Source organism: Petromyzon marinus, chromosome 15 (genome assembly GCF_048934315.1).
Source record: "Petromyzon marinus isolate PM22_M1 ecotype Great Lakes invasive population chromosome 15, UKy_Petmar_22M1.pri1.0, whole genome shotgun sequence".
In the NCBI taxonomy this organism is placed as follows: domain Eukaryota; kingdom Metazoa; phylum Chordata; class Hyperoartia; order Petromyzontiformes; family Petromyzontidae; genus Petromyzon; species Petromyzon marinus.
In genome coordinates, this window is record NC_133681.1 from 2,227,084 (window position 1) to 2,241,208 (window position 14,125).

Sequence of the window (14,125 nt, forward strand, 5' to 3'; positions counted from 1 at the left end):
TAGTTTCTATTTTTAGTTTAGGAGTTCAACGGGCGGTGCACTCACCTGGATGGATAGATAGGTGACGTTCAGCACCAGCGGTGGGGCACTGCGGTTCCACACGTCGACCGGCACCTCAAGCACCCCGTACACGGTGAGCCGGTGCAGCACGGGCGGGGCCACGTCCAGGACCAGCCAGGAACCTGTTTCAGGCCCAGGGTGCCACAATCAGCGCAGAGAAGGCACTTGTTGAAATGCATTCACAGTTATGTTCAAAAAGAAAAATCAGCGAAAAAAAACACATGATGCAACTGGGATTGGCCAAACATTCCAAGGCTGAAAATTTACCTGCAAATTACTCAATTGGGATCACACAGCCGCCTCCTGTGAACATTTGGCAGGATCCTCCTCAAAAAACAATGTCGAGACTCGGCGATAATTTTTCTTGATCACGCAAGCACAATAATTTCAAATGTATATTCATCACCACTTGCGACTAATGTTCGCCATGACAACTCAAGCAGCCAAGTTCACGGCACGGTGTGCGAACCACTGCACCACCACAACAGCCCTGCTATTTGAGTAGCCCTGGCACTGCAATGTGTACAAGCCCAAGGGAAGATTCAAGTCACCGGACCGCAAAATGCCAAACGCAAATCACAACTCTTAATTACGCTGGTCTGCTTTGCTTTTTTTCCTTTTTTTTCACGCGAGGGGAGATTTTGCGCAACACATCGGCTCGGGGGTCAATATTCCGGTACACGTGGCAGCTTTAACGCTCGCAAAGCGGCCCCAGCTGCGGCGGACGCGTGGTCGTCCAGGGGACGCTCTTGCGGGAGGCAGGCGACGGCAAGAAGAGGGACGTGGAGACGGGGCGCGTGTACCTGGTGGCACGGTGACGTTGCTGCCCTCGGCCGGCACGGAGTGGTCGTTCTCGGGCGACGCGAGCCAGAAGCTGCTGTTTGACCACAGGCTGCAGATACGGCGCAAGACGTTTCACGCCGAGCGTCAGTTCGTTCGTTCATTGTATCATTTTCTCAACGTGCACGAATTGCATTTTAAAAAGAAGACATTCAGAGTCACTCATTGTTTTTTTCGGTAAAGTCACGTATGTAGAAATACAATAAAATTATATTAAAACAAAAAACAATCACGACGTTTCGATCACAACGCAAGCGATCTTCATCAGGTGTCAAGAACAAATCACGGAGGTAAATACAACAAAAAGATGAGAGACGAGAATTCAACAAACCTGAAAAAACATTATGTGAAGCACATCCAGTCAGGCCAACAACACAGTTAGACACTTCCTGGCGGACCACGAATTTCAGAAGAGTGTTAAATTTCGTGTTCAACCTTTGGATTGCACATACCAGCATAGATAGAATGAAAAATACGAGGTACACGGTCAGTAGAAATACATATACAAGTCCACCAAGAGGTAAGGAGGGAGGAAAGACGGACAGGGAGGCAGAGAGAGAGGGGGGGGGCGGAGGGATGAACAGAAGCTTAAATAGGAAATACGGTTGGAGGGGAGGAGGGGCCAGAGCGAGAGCGGCAGCTCAAACACGCACATCTTACACATACAAAACGGCAGCTCAAAAAAGGACCACCTCTTGTAAATACAAAACGGCAGCTCAAAAAATGACCACCTCTTGTAAATACAAAACGTGGTCCGCCAGGAAGTGTCTAACTGTGTTGTTGGCCTGACTGGATGTGCTTCACATAATGTTTTTTCAGGTTTGTTGAATTCTTGTCTCTCATCTTTTTGTTGTATTTACCTCCATGATTTGTTCTTGACACCTGATTAAGATCGCTTGCGTTGTGATCGAAACGTCGTGATTGTTTTTTGTTTTAATATAATTTTATTATATTTCTACATACGTGACTTTACCGAAACAACCAATGAGTAATTTTATGCAGTCACGAAAGCTTTAATACTTTATTACATTCAGAATCGTCGGAGAATAAAAAAAAAATTCTTCAGATCCTGACAGAAGGACGACACCGTCAGCGATGCGCGCAGTCAAAGAGGGCCTCACTTTGTTACCAAGTGCACGCTGTCACGCCACAGCCTGGCACGTGCACGCTACTATCACACCACACCCTGGCACGTGCACGCTACTGTCACACCACACCCTGGTACGTACACGCTACTGTTACACCACAGCCTGGCACAGGCACGCTACTGTCACGCCAGAGATTGGCACACGCACGCTTCTGTTACACAAGTGAAATCAGCAATTCAAATGCTACGGACCTGCTTAATTTCTGTGGACATATGGTTTCGAAATATTCGTTTAATAATGGGACAAGTACTTGATAGGATGACCTGAATTTATGTTTTAATGTTCCCCTAGAAATCTTACTCTTTAAAAAAATGTCTGTTCAGAGGGAACAACCTTCTCTTGTCACGCGTTACAAAAACGTCTCTTGTCACACACTGAAACCCCCTCCATCGCCACTACAACATGTAACATCTTTGCAGGTAATGAGATCCCACAATTTGATAGCCGCTCCATTCTCTATTACCTAGCCATTCCTCAAAACGCACCCCTTTCCGTGGGAGTTGCAATAGTATCATTCTTACAAGTGCCCTGAAGGTGTTCACCCCCTCCCCCTGTCTTCTTGAGTTGTCATTATTTGACGATTTTTGTACTTTTTTTTTGACCAGGTAAGGCCCACTGAGCTATATAGCTCTGCTTGAGAAGTCACAAATTACAACTCAACGAAGTGGCTTATCACATGGAAATGTATAGCAACCGAATACTCTAAACACGTTTTTAAATGTGGAGGGAAAAACCGGAGGACCTGGAAAGAAATTCAAGTGACCACGGGGAGAGCATGGAATCTCCAAATATACAGCAGGCATCAGGGTCAGGATCGAACCCACGCCTCCTGTATACCAGGCGTGGTAGTTAACATCTCCACCCGCGGCGTTCAATTATAAACGTGATGTTGTTCTCTGGACAACTCTACTTTACATTCCTGCTCTCCACTGCTTCATACGGCTTCACTGTTCCGTGCCAAAGCAATCTTCCCCGCCGCCTGCTAATAATCGCTGTGCTGAAACCCACGTGTGTTCTCTCATGTGGGATTTCCCAAGGTGGCTGCGTAGCTCCGAGGTAAGAGTGCTGAGCCAGCTCTGATGAGGTTACGGGGTAAAGTCTGGGTTTCATCGGCCCGTCGTTAAAGAGGCTTCTCAAGTGGAGTGAGTTGATAGCCTCGGCTGGCTCACCAATGATTGCACACCAAAAAAAAATATAACATTATTCATTTGGATAAAATACAGCTCTTATCAGTGTACTGTTATGCAACGATCTCATTGTGCTAAGAAGAATAGCCATAACGTCGCCTGATTGTATGTTGTTCAAGTTTAGCTTTCATCACAGAGTTTATTGGGGGAGCGAAATGCCCCCTGTATAAATGGATAAAAAGGCCGCATTATGTATTTTTTGGGGAGAATTCTTGCAAAACACTCTTCCTCAACAAAATGATTGCACACGGCACACTGCTGGGTGACATTCATGAATGGACCCTTCGTCGCGTGACATTGTGCAAGAGCACGACTGGAACATATAAGGATATAAAAAGTTACAATTACTATGGCATTTCTCAAGCGACGGGATGAAACCCCATGGTTAGTTGTTCAACCTCACAATGCAACCGAGAGACTCGTGAAAGGCCAGGTATTGAGAGAGTGAACTCTGCTTGTGCTGGTGGATTTTTCTGAGGCAGCGGCGTGGCGGCAGCCTCCACCACCACCACCACCGAAAAAACTGACTGCAAATGCGACTCCAAATAATATCTCCCTCTCCTTGCCTGTTACAGCTATTATTTCTCAAGGTTTCACTTTACACAGCTTCGTTGCTGCGAGTGATCTTATTGCTGAATCAATAGTTCTCAACGATCGAATATTTCCACAATTTCCACGATAAAAAAATATATGTATTACCCACTAATTAGTTTTTCTTTAATAATAGGGGTTTTCCCCTTTTTTCTGGCAACAACCCTATTATTACATTTTGGTACTGGCAAAGGAGGTCTAATGATGTAGATGCTCACCCCGAGCCCTCATTACTTTGATAGTGCATTGTCTTTGAGCTGTACGCCTTCTGGGGTCATCTGGTCGAGCACCAATTGGGTCGAGGCTCAAAAGAAAGCCGTCCCTTGGTGTGGACCAATCAGTTTCAAGGACAATGCATATATTATCATAGTATGTTTTTTGTTTGCATTTTGACTGCAGGTATTGTGGTTAATGCAGACATGAATCCTTGTAAAAAGGTTTCAGTTTTGTAGCCAGGAAAAAGGGGAACACCCTATTATTAGTTTTTCTTTATGAACATCCTGCACAAAACTGAAGTCCTATTGCGATTGTTGATCCAAGGCGCCAAAATGATCAGACTTAAACGCCTCTTTCTCTGGGCTTTACAGTTTTAAGTGTTCAGTGCGCCACGCTGAATGAACGCACGTCACGAACGCTCGCAGTGCGGGAGGAGGCTTACTCGTATTTCACGGCATTGGGAGGAACGGGCTTGACTTTCGGAACGATGCATCCCTCGTAGAAGCAGCGCAGCACCTGAAGCATCACGTTCTGGTTCCGCAAGCTCGCGTCCAGCGAGGAGGACGAGGGCCGTCCCGTGGGCCCCGACTCGTTCCCCGACACTGCGACAAAGTGACGCACGCTCAGCGCCGAATAAACGGCCACAACCTCACAATGCAACCCAGACAGTCGTTTGTGCTGTTTGTTACTGGCCGCATGATGCTTTTGGGGACGTTGGGTTTTGTGCTCGGCAACTGTCTTTAAATAGAAATAAGTGTATAAAATAAAAAATACATCCACAGATTTCCCCCTCCCAGAAAATACTGAACGCTCCTGCAGCGGTACAAAAGTACCTGCAGCGATCGACGTTACGCCTTTCTGGGACTGTAAGGAGGTAGTGGATACAGACAAATACTACGTGTCACATATGTATACTACACTGTAAGTATGTCGATATACACATGTGGTATACACACGTGCGGATCAACTCATGCGCTGACACAGGCTGAACACACTCACTATACAGGATTCATTTGGGCTGCCTCACCCATCACCCCCTGCATCATACCTCAAATATTACACAGGAAAAGTGGCACCCCCACAGCCAAGGACGATCGCAGATACATTTTGCTATCTGATGATCCACAGCTATTCTTCACGTGTTTTTATCACGATAAATGCAACCGTTTTAAACTGGCGTACAATACATCCCCGCCACAGTTTATTTTCAAAATTGGTATAGTGGAGAGGTGTCTGGAACACGCCGCCATGACTTGGGATGTGTATTTCTTATCCCGTGCGGAGGAAGCGTGGGAGCGGAGGTCTGCACACTCATTACCCATGTAATAGAGGTCCCGGCTCGTCGCGTTGAAGAACCAGTCCCCGGTGCGGCTGCTGGTTGCGCTGAGCCCCGTCACGGAGTTATTTCTGTCCAGCCCATTGGTGAAAAACTTGTCAGGCGCCTGCATCAGGTTGTGGTTTATGATGACGTAGTCATCCTCCTGTGAGAGCAACGGCATCATTGGCACCACGCAAGGCAACAGCATCGCCACGACAGAGCCTAGAGCGGGAACCGTTACACAACCCCCGCGTGAGTGGGGTTCTCTCTACTTGAGACGGGGGCAGAATCCCCTTAAACGCACACACACACAGAAACTGATAAAGAGAGTGAAAATAAAATAACATGGGATGGAGCTGTGGTGCAGTGGTTACTGCTGAGTTGAATTCCTGGCTATAGCTAACATTTATGTTGAGTGATGTCTAAACCGGTCCTGGGCTCCTCCCGGCACGTACCCACACAGACCACAAAGTTCCGTGTCATGAAAAAAATCCTCATTCAGAAGGAAATTGAGAATGAGCTGCAAATCGTTATGAATAAAATAACTAAATGACAACTTTTAATATACCATCTACACAGGCAAGCATTTCACCTCAAAATAACTGGGTTGGCCCAGTACTCTTGGCAAAAATTACCAATAGCTGGCAAAATCCCCAAAGAGAAGTGTTTTGTCTTTAAGTAACAAGTCTTGCATTTTGGCCACGAGTTCATATTCTGGGGTAATTCTGTTCCAACATTACTATTGAAGCCAACTCGGCTTTATCTAAAGCGTGTTTCGACTCTACACGCTTTACCTCGTGAAATCTGTTTTCCGGAACATGGGGGTGATGTTTCGGCTATACGCGGCTTGAAGCTACTAAAATTCTCATCTCCATGTCTCAAAGTAATGCCATGAGAGCGTTGCATCCATTAGAAGGTGTCAATGAATCGACTGTGAGAACGATTTATATACCGTGTATGTTTTTAGTGTGTGTATGTTTTTGCGTGATAATGTAGCACACTCAACATGCACAATGCACATGCATCTAGCCAGTTTAACAAGTAGGTTTTCACGACCAATATCATCCATAATAGAGGTTATTTTGTACTAACTATGGGTCTTAATGGGACATCAGGTTTGTGAATTTTTGGTAGCCCATAAAGTCTTGGTAGCCCATAAAGTCTTGGTGCCCTTGGTTTGATTAGGTATTGCTCTTCCTGGGGAATTGATGACTTGGAAATGATTGCCGTTGTTTTACGTCCCAAGGTGCCGGTTGGATCTCGTTTAATTTTAAGGTAGGTACCTTCATCGAGTAACTCTTTGATTTTATTATCGTCGTCCTCATGGAGCAGCACAACAGTTGATCAGCCTTTATCAGCAGCAAGAACTTGGATATCTTTATTTGCTGTCAATTCTCTTAAGGCTATTGCTTCACTGAAGTTAATATTTGTTTTTGGCATACAGCTAAATTTTTACAGTAATTTTTGCTGTGCTAGTTACACCTGATGACGGAAGCTTGTGTTGCCTCCGAAACATCGTGATTTGATTAATTGTATTTTTTTTACCTACGTGACTTTACCGAAAGAACCAAAGAGTATGGATCATTGTAGTCACGAAAACTTCAAATCTAGAATTGTTTTTGGCAATTTGCTGTTCTCAATAATGTTGGCAACCTCGTGCCTAGTCATCTCAGCTATTTTAATACACACAATGGACAGCAAGGACAATATCAAAGGGCTCGCATAATGCGCATGCATAATGTACGATGACTCATTAATCACCCCCCCACTTTGCACAAGAGGGCAGAAGTGTGGTCACCACATCTACGCCTCTATATAAGAAACGGGTAGACTTCTCCACAAATCTGGCTGTCACCTGATGAAGCTAGTTGTAATTACTGGCGAAACGTCGTACAGTGTTAGGGGCTAGCGTTAGGCATGAGTACAGTGGTGCGGGAAGAGTAATGGAGCCGGGGGTTTTGTGTTGAGGTTAAATTGAAAAATGAAGAGTATACAATATTCCCTCGTTATTGACAAACGTGCTAAGCCGCGAATCGCATCTGGAACTCGACATGACAGTATCGAGAACGAGAAAGAAATTGACGAGAGAGAAAGTTATGTTAGAGAAAGTGATGAGTTAAAGAGATGAGAGAAGCTTTAGAAGCATCGCAGATGTTTTGCGCGATTTATATTCGTGGACTAAAATCATTATCTGCAAAATTTTCTATTCACAAGCATCTCCGGAACGTATCCCTCGCGAATAACGAGGGAATAATGTGCAACGGGGAGTGACTCGGCATACAATCACAAGGGCATAAATCAAGCAGAATTAGTTCAACAAAGAGGGAGAGGATACAAATTTGAGGCCCAGGAATGCAACCCCATTTTCCCCATGAGGTCTATTATTATTATTATTTGTCGAATGTGGTTTTGTCCAACGCGACATTTTCTGGGAACGTAAACTCCGCGTTCGGCGAGGCCTGCCGGTACTTCGTTCTCCGCAATAAGACGGTAATAGGACGTCCACCTCCGGCTCGTGACCCCCTCCACCTGGAGTTGCACGGGATTGCAGTCTGACTTTCGACGACTTTCCACGACAATTATTTCGTGCATAATGCTGCACTTCAATTGCCGACGAGGACCTCTCCGGGATTAGCACGGTTGGCTACGTATGGTGCGAAAGAAGTTCAACATACATACGTGAAAATGATTGCTACAGCTGATGAAGGAGGGCTTGGGAATGTGGTAGCCAACTGACATTCCTCCAGCTCGCACAGATTAGGGGGCCGTCTTAAATGACGTCACGCGATTTTGGACGATTTTTGACCCCTCCCCGCTCGTCACACGGCGGCACAAAAAGTCAGACCCCCCCCCCAAATATGACGTCACAAATAAAACATGCTTCAAATCGCTTTACACTATTGTTTTATATATATTTTATTATTTATCGTTTCCCTTCAACGTGGCTTTACCGAAAGAACCAAGAATACGAGTCACTGCAGTCACGAAAGCTTTAAATCAAAATTTATTGTCATTGTAGTGCGTATTTAATGTGACGCTGCACTCTGATGTTGTAGGAGAAAACATTTATTAAAAGGTCTATTTAATTAAGTAGAACGTGTTGTCTATATTTATTTAAAGTTGCGCATTTTGATTTGACGTCACATTTCTCAAACCGCCTCCCCCCTCGTCACACATCGTCACAAATGTCTGACCACCCCCCCCCCCCACGAGGTGTTCTACGTCATTTATGGACGGCCCCTTATGTGGACGGACAAATTATTTAAGAATATGAACTGTTGGCGAGAGATGATCAGATGTGCAAAGAATGGCGTATTTTTTTTCCTATTCGGTAAAGTCACGTAGGTAAAAAATAAAACAACAAAAATCACGACGTTTCGGCCACAACACAAGTGGCCTTCTTCAGGTGAAGGAACAGAACTGTCGGGACGACAGCACTTCAATGACCGCTGCTAAGATTCGCAGCGTCTTTCAATCTCGGTGGGAGGAGCAGGACGCCTTGACAAAGGAGTTTACATATAAAAATAGCTGTGTTAAAGTGTTGAAGCAGAACTGTCGTCCCGACAGTTCTGTTCCTTTCACCTGAAGAAGGCCACTTGTGTTGTGGCCGAAACGTCGTGATTTTTGTTGTTTTATTTTTTACCTACGTGACTTTACCGAATAGAACCAAAGAGTATGGATCCTTGCAGTCACGAAAGGTTCAAATCTAGAAATGTCGTATTTCTTTTGATCGATGTAAACATCCCTGCAAGCTGCCTAACTGAGAGAGAGTGCTAAGAGGAAAGAGAAATGTACCCACCGCGAGGCCATAAAAGGTGGCCGTGTAGGAGATGTTGGTGATGTGTTCGGCGTCCTGGAAGGCCCAGCGGTAAGTTTGGCGGCTGGGCAGCAGAGCCATCCAGCCCCGCTGGTGGGTGAGGCGCTTCTTAAGGAAAGGGACCTCACTAGTACCTGCAAATGGGACACACGGGACACCACGTTACGTGACATTGCGGGGCGAAATACACAAAGGTATATCGGAGGCGTTACACGACAGTTTTTTTTTAAATCCTAATGGTTCGTAAGTGATGCGCACCGATGGGGAAAATGGGAATTCAGCAAAAATGGGTTTTTTCACGGTAATTTTTTTTGTATACATTCATTCCTAAACATCTCATTCAAACGACCACGCAAGGAGCTACCGTAAAAAGGGGCCGTCCATAAATGACGTCACGCACTTAAGAGGGGGGTCAGATATTTGTGACGATGTGTGACGAGGGAGGGGGGGTGTTGAGAAATGTGTCGTCACATCAAATGCACAACTTTAAATAAATATAGAATAGTTATAATAACACTAATTGTTATAACAACACTCCTACAACATCAAACTGCAGCGCCACATTAAATACGCACTACAATGACAATAGTTTAAAGCGATTTGAAGCATGTTTTATTTTCAAAATAGAAATATGGTTTTGGTGGGGGGGGGGGGCAGAGCTTTGTGACGTCATATTTGAGGGGTTGTCTGATTTTTTGTGACGCCGTGTGACGAGGGGGGTCAAAAATCGCCCAAAATCTCGTGACGTCATTTATGGACGGTCTCAAAGACGCTGCGCGCGGTGCAGAGCAGCGCCGCTTTAACTCAGCGGTGTTGGTGGCTCCCACCCAGCATCACGCGCTCCGGATCGCGCCCCCTCGTGGCCACCACGCGGTGCGGGCCCTGTAGCGTCCACCTTGCTGCTCGTGCTGCTGCAAGTGCTTCAGCTGCAGTGTTACACTGCTGCATGTTGATCTTCTTCCGCACCGTACGGAGCACACACGTGCTATTTTAACTGCCCACCCCAACTCTGTCGCCAATGCGCACACTGTGATGAGAGCGAATCTGTCTCAGCCGTAACACCCGTCGCACGCGGTGTCTCTAACGCACATGAACTCGACAACGCTTACAACATGATTTACATTTGTACACAACTCTCGATGCGGAGCTAAATCATTATTAATTGCATTGAACGGGTTTATTATTATTCGAATATATAATTTGTAAGTTTTGTGTAAAAATTGTATTTTTAAAAAATACTAAAACATGCGTTGGCCGGGAATCGAACCCGGGTCAACTGCTTGGAAGGCAGCTATGCTCACCACTATACCACCAACGCGGCTGAGTAGGCATGGCTGTCGGGGCTCAGTTAAAGTCGTGCCGGGTGCCCCGTGTAGTCTCTTACGCCCCATGATCTTAAGGGGGTTTTGATCGCGTAAATGTGTCGCTAAAACCCGCCACCTCCCGACACAGACACTTAATAAGGTTTGTCACGTAAACAGAACATGGCCAATTCGTTACTATGACAGCACACCGGTGTGTTGGGAGAGCAAATCCACAACATTTACAATCTTGAATACGACGTTTCGAAATTACAACTAGCACCGTCATAGGTGCTCGCTAACAGCACTTTCCCCCCCCCCCAACAGTCTGTTAAGGCTACACGGGAGGTCTTTGTCTTTGTGGAGACGTTTCCCAATCCCGTGGCGGACAGGGCCGCAAGCCCCGCGCTCGCCTAGTTCCCTCCCCGAGAAGCGACGCCTCCTGCCGGTACCGCCCGCGCCACCCCACCGCCTAGGAACCGCCGAGCGGCGCCCTCTAACAATCGCATCGTTACAATGCGAACTAGAAGGAGCGTGCGTAACTTGTAAATAGTTCATAGTTCAATTTATTTTGGTATAGCCCTGTGAGACATTCGGCCCTTGAATCGGGTGCAACCGCAACAAACAAACTAAAAAAAACACGAACAAGAAAAACATCTTAAAGTGACTATGTGTTGACTGTGCAAAACAGAAAATCCATGGGGAAAAAAAACAGGAAAAATATTCCTGAAAAAATCACCGTCCACCACCAACGCTGTGTGAAAAAAATCTCAGTGGGATGCAAGTCAAACAACAACAACCACAAGAAAACTTAGATTAAGGCCATCAGTCTAACTCCGTACTACAACAAAACAAACATGTCCAAAACCAAAAAACGTGTTCGAAATTACAAAAAAATAAAGCCATAATTGCAACGTAACAGTGATCATAGGGACCGTGACCGAAGTTTTAACAATAAACTACATAAATAATAACATGTAACACCAAATCCTAGAGCCATAGCTGGCTGCATGAGTCACACTCCACAACAACAGGAGCATCAGTATCACATTTACGCAGCACTTTGCTGCCGCCGTTTTATAATGTGAAGATCGAGTTGTATATGATAGCTCAATGGGTGCTTTTTTCCCTCCCGTCCCCCACTTATGAACTTTCTCAATCCTACACCGCTGTGGTTTGGCGTTGTTTGGCCATACTTCACCACGCTGGTCAAGTGCGGGTTGGTAAAAATGGTTTGCCGGTGTCCCGGTTTTCATCTTTCCCCGGCCACTGATCTTATACGAGCCGTGGAGCAGCCAACTCATTGATCCCATAGCTGTCAACCCCTTATCAGAACCTACCTTCTAACACACCAAATTCAGACATTATTGGTCACCCCGTGCCACTTGTTAATCGTCGACGTTCATCCGGCAAAGTCCCATCACAAGGGAGGGAGAAACACAAAGAGACCATCTCTGTTGTTGCCCGTATTGAAACGGGGTAAACCGTATGGGTTGACAGCTATGGTGAGCAATCCACTGCTGGATGGTGGCCTCCTTGAGCTGCCCCAGCTACTGTCATCACTGTTCAGTGCCGTGACATTCGAGGGTAGGCGCGGAGCAAGAGCTGCTTCGGCGTGCTGGTGACAACAGCAGAAGTCTGTATCTTCGTCTGTAATGTCAACACAATTGTCAAATCCCTTCGGCTTTCGTGTGGATGGGTTGGCAGGTCGCCACGGATGAAATAATGTATTAGGTCATAGCAGCTTCGCCCAATTCCTGTTACATTACATTTGTGTTTCTTGCTGTGGGTGGCCATGAACAGCAGTAGCGAGGTCTGGGTGTCCTGCTCTTGACGACTGTTGTAACTTCCAACAAGGATAATAAAACAATGATTATTTTAATCGCCTGGTAATGGATGGGCGACACAGAATCCGAATATTTAGACTGCAGAAAGGAATCCGATGCACTATGAAGCTCTTTTTTTCACAGACGTCCAATTGTGGCGGGTAAGCAAGTAACAACAAACGATACAACGAATCCACTGGTGGTGCAACAACAAGAGATTTGATGTGGATCTCAGGACAAACGGAACACTGACAAAAGCGAACAATTTTAGTTTAGGGCTTATGGCAAAAAAATATAATCGCCGACTAAAAATGTATACTCTGCGAGTCTACGACATTAAAAACATGAACTTCTACCACTAGATGGCGATGGTACTTTATTACAGGGATTTGGATTACATCCATGCGGGGTAATTCACTACAGGTGAGCGACATCACATCTATCCCTCTATTTAATAACGAGGCAAGAGTATTTCTCCACAAATCTGGCTATCGCTTGATTATGCTGATTGTAATTACAGGCGAAACGTTTGTAAATGTTGTGGATTTACTCTCAAACACATTCGGTGTGCTGTACTAGTAACGAATTGGAATGTTCTGTTTACGTGACAAACCTTACATATTTGCTGCCGGGTGGTGGCGGGTCTAGCGGCACATTTCTATTTACACGATCTAACCCAAAAAAAACATGTATAATGGGGTAATTCGTTGTTGGCCACTAGCTCCCTGTTGAATCATTGAGGAGCCCAACAAAGCTCATCGCAGTGCTTGATGTACTGGTCACAGCCGGAGTACGATATACACTGGACATGAAGTACTGTGTATACAGTCTGACCACGAATATCACATGCATGCATACATATACAGTAAACCCTTGTTAATTCGACACATATGGGGCTCTGGCCTTGCCGAATTATCCAATATTCCCCAGTGTCTCCTGCACCAATACATTTTTTCCCCCACATTTGTTTTCCAAACTCTTCACACACCATACGCATTGACACCCCCCCCCCCCCCTGCATCAATTATATCCGAAAGTTTGGATTTGTCTCGCAGACTTTGGGATTTATACTTCAGTCCCTTTCTGTGACTTCTTGATGTAGGTGTAGACGACATTTCTGAGAGGGTTGTCTTGCACAGGGTGCATAAGCAACGTAACGTCCAAGGCAACGGGAAGCCCTGCGCTAACGCTCACCACGTGCGCCGCCACCAGACCGAGAGTCGTCGTTTTGGTCGTGGCGCTCCGGCGTCGCTCCACGTGCTATGCCGAAATTGGACCATTCGGCTCATGGCGAATTACTAATACACCGTATAGGCGCCGAAAGCGCGGCCGTGCCTAATTATATTCCCAGTTACGAATGCTCAACAACTGAAATAACAAGGTTTTACTATATATAATAGTTTCAGACAGTATGCATACATTGCATACTGTGCTCCATATAGTATTTACCATAACTCTCTATATGTAGTGTACCATATAATGCACGACCACAGTAACGTCTATGAATGCTCCATACTATACAGGACTACATGCAGGCCGTGTGTACCATATTGTAAACATAAGTATGCACGTGACGTACATACATGTATACATCATACACGCACACCTATGTTTGTGTGCAGTAAATGTTGAAAACCAGTCCCAGACGCGTGCGTAGAGTGGACATGGCTTCAACCTGTAGCGTTCCAACAATAGCAACCAGATACATTTAGGAATCGTTTTTCCACTGCTGGAACTTTCTGCTGCAGCAATGTCTTCAAGCCGGTCGATGAATCGAGCCCAATTATTTTAGCTGGAAATTACTAAAACAGACCAAAGTGT

The 14,125-nt window shown here is 45.6% G+C and overlaps 1 protein-coding gene and 1 non-coding gene across 4 annotated transcripts in view; both read right to left on the bottom strand.

The window, feature by feature from the left end:
- The window catches only part of PKHD1L1 (PKHD1 like 1), a 171,392-nt gene that overhangs the window by 49,549 nt on the left and 107,718 nt on the right, over positions 1–14,125 (bottom strand). For all 3 annotated transcript variants that reach the window (XM_032954632.2, XM_032954633.2, XM_076067198.1), the window contains 5 exons: positions 9,160–9,311; positions 5,361–5,523; positions 4,485–4,644; positions 864–952; positions 46–182 (listed from right to left, as the gene is read on the bottom strand). In XM_032954632.2, the coding sequence (XP_032810523.2) occupies positions 46–182; positions 864–952; positions 4,485–4,644; positions 5,361–5,523; positions 9,160–9,311 (701 nt within the window). The remainder of the gene's footprint in view (positions 1–45; positions 183–863; positions 953–4,484; positions 4,645–5,360; positions 5,524–9,159; positions 9,312–14,125) is intronic.
- Positions 10,424–10,495, bottom strand: TRNAG-UCC (transfer RNA glycine (anticodon UCC)). The gene has a single exon. It is a non-coding gene; the product is annotated as a tRNA-Gly (tRNA).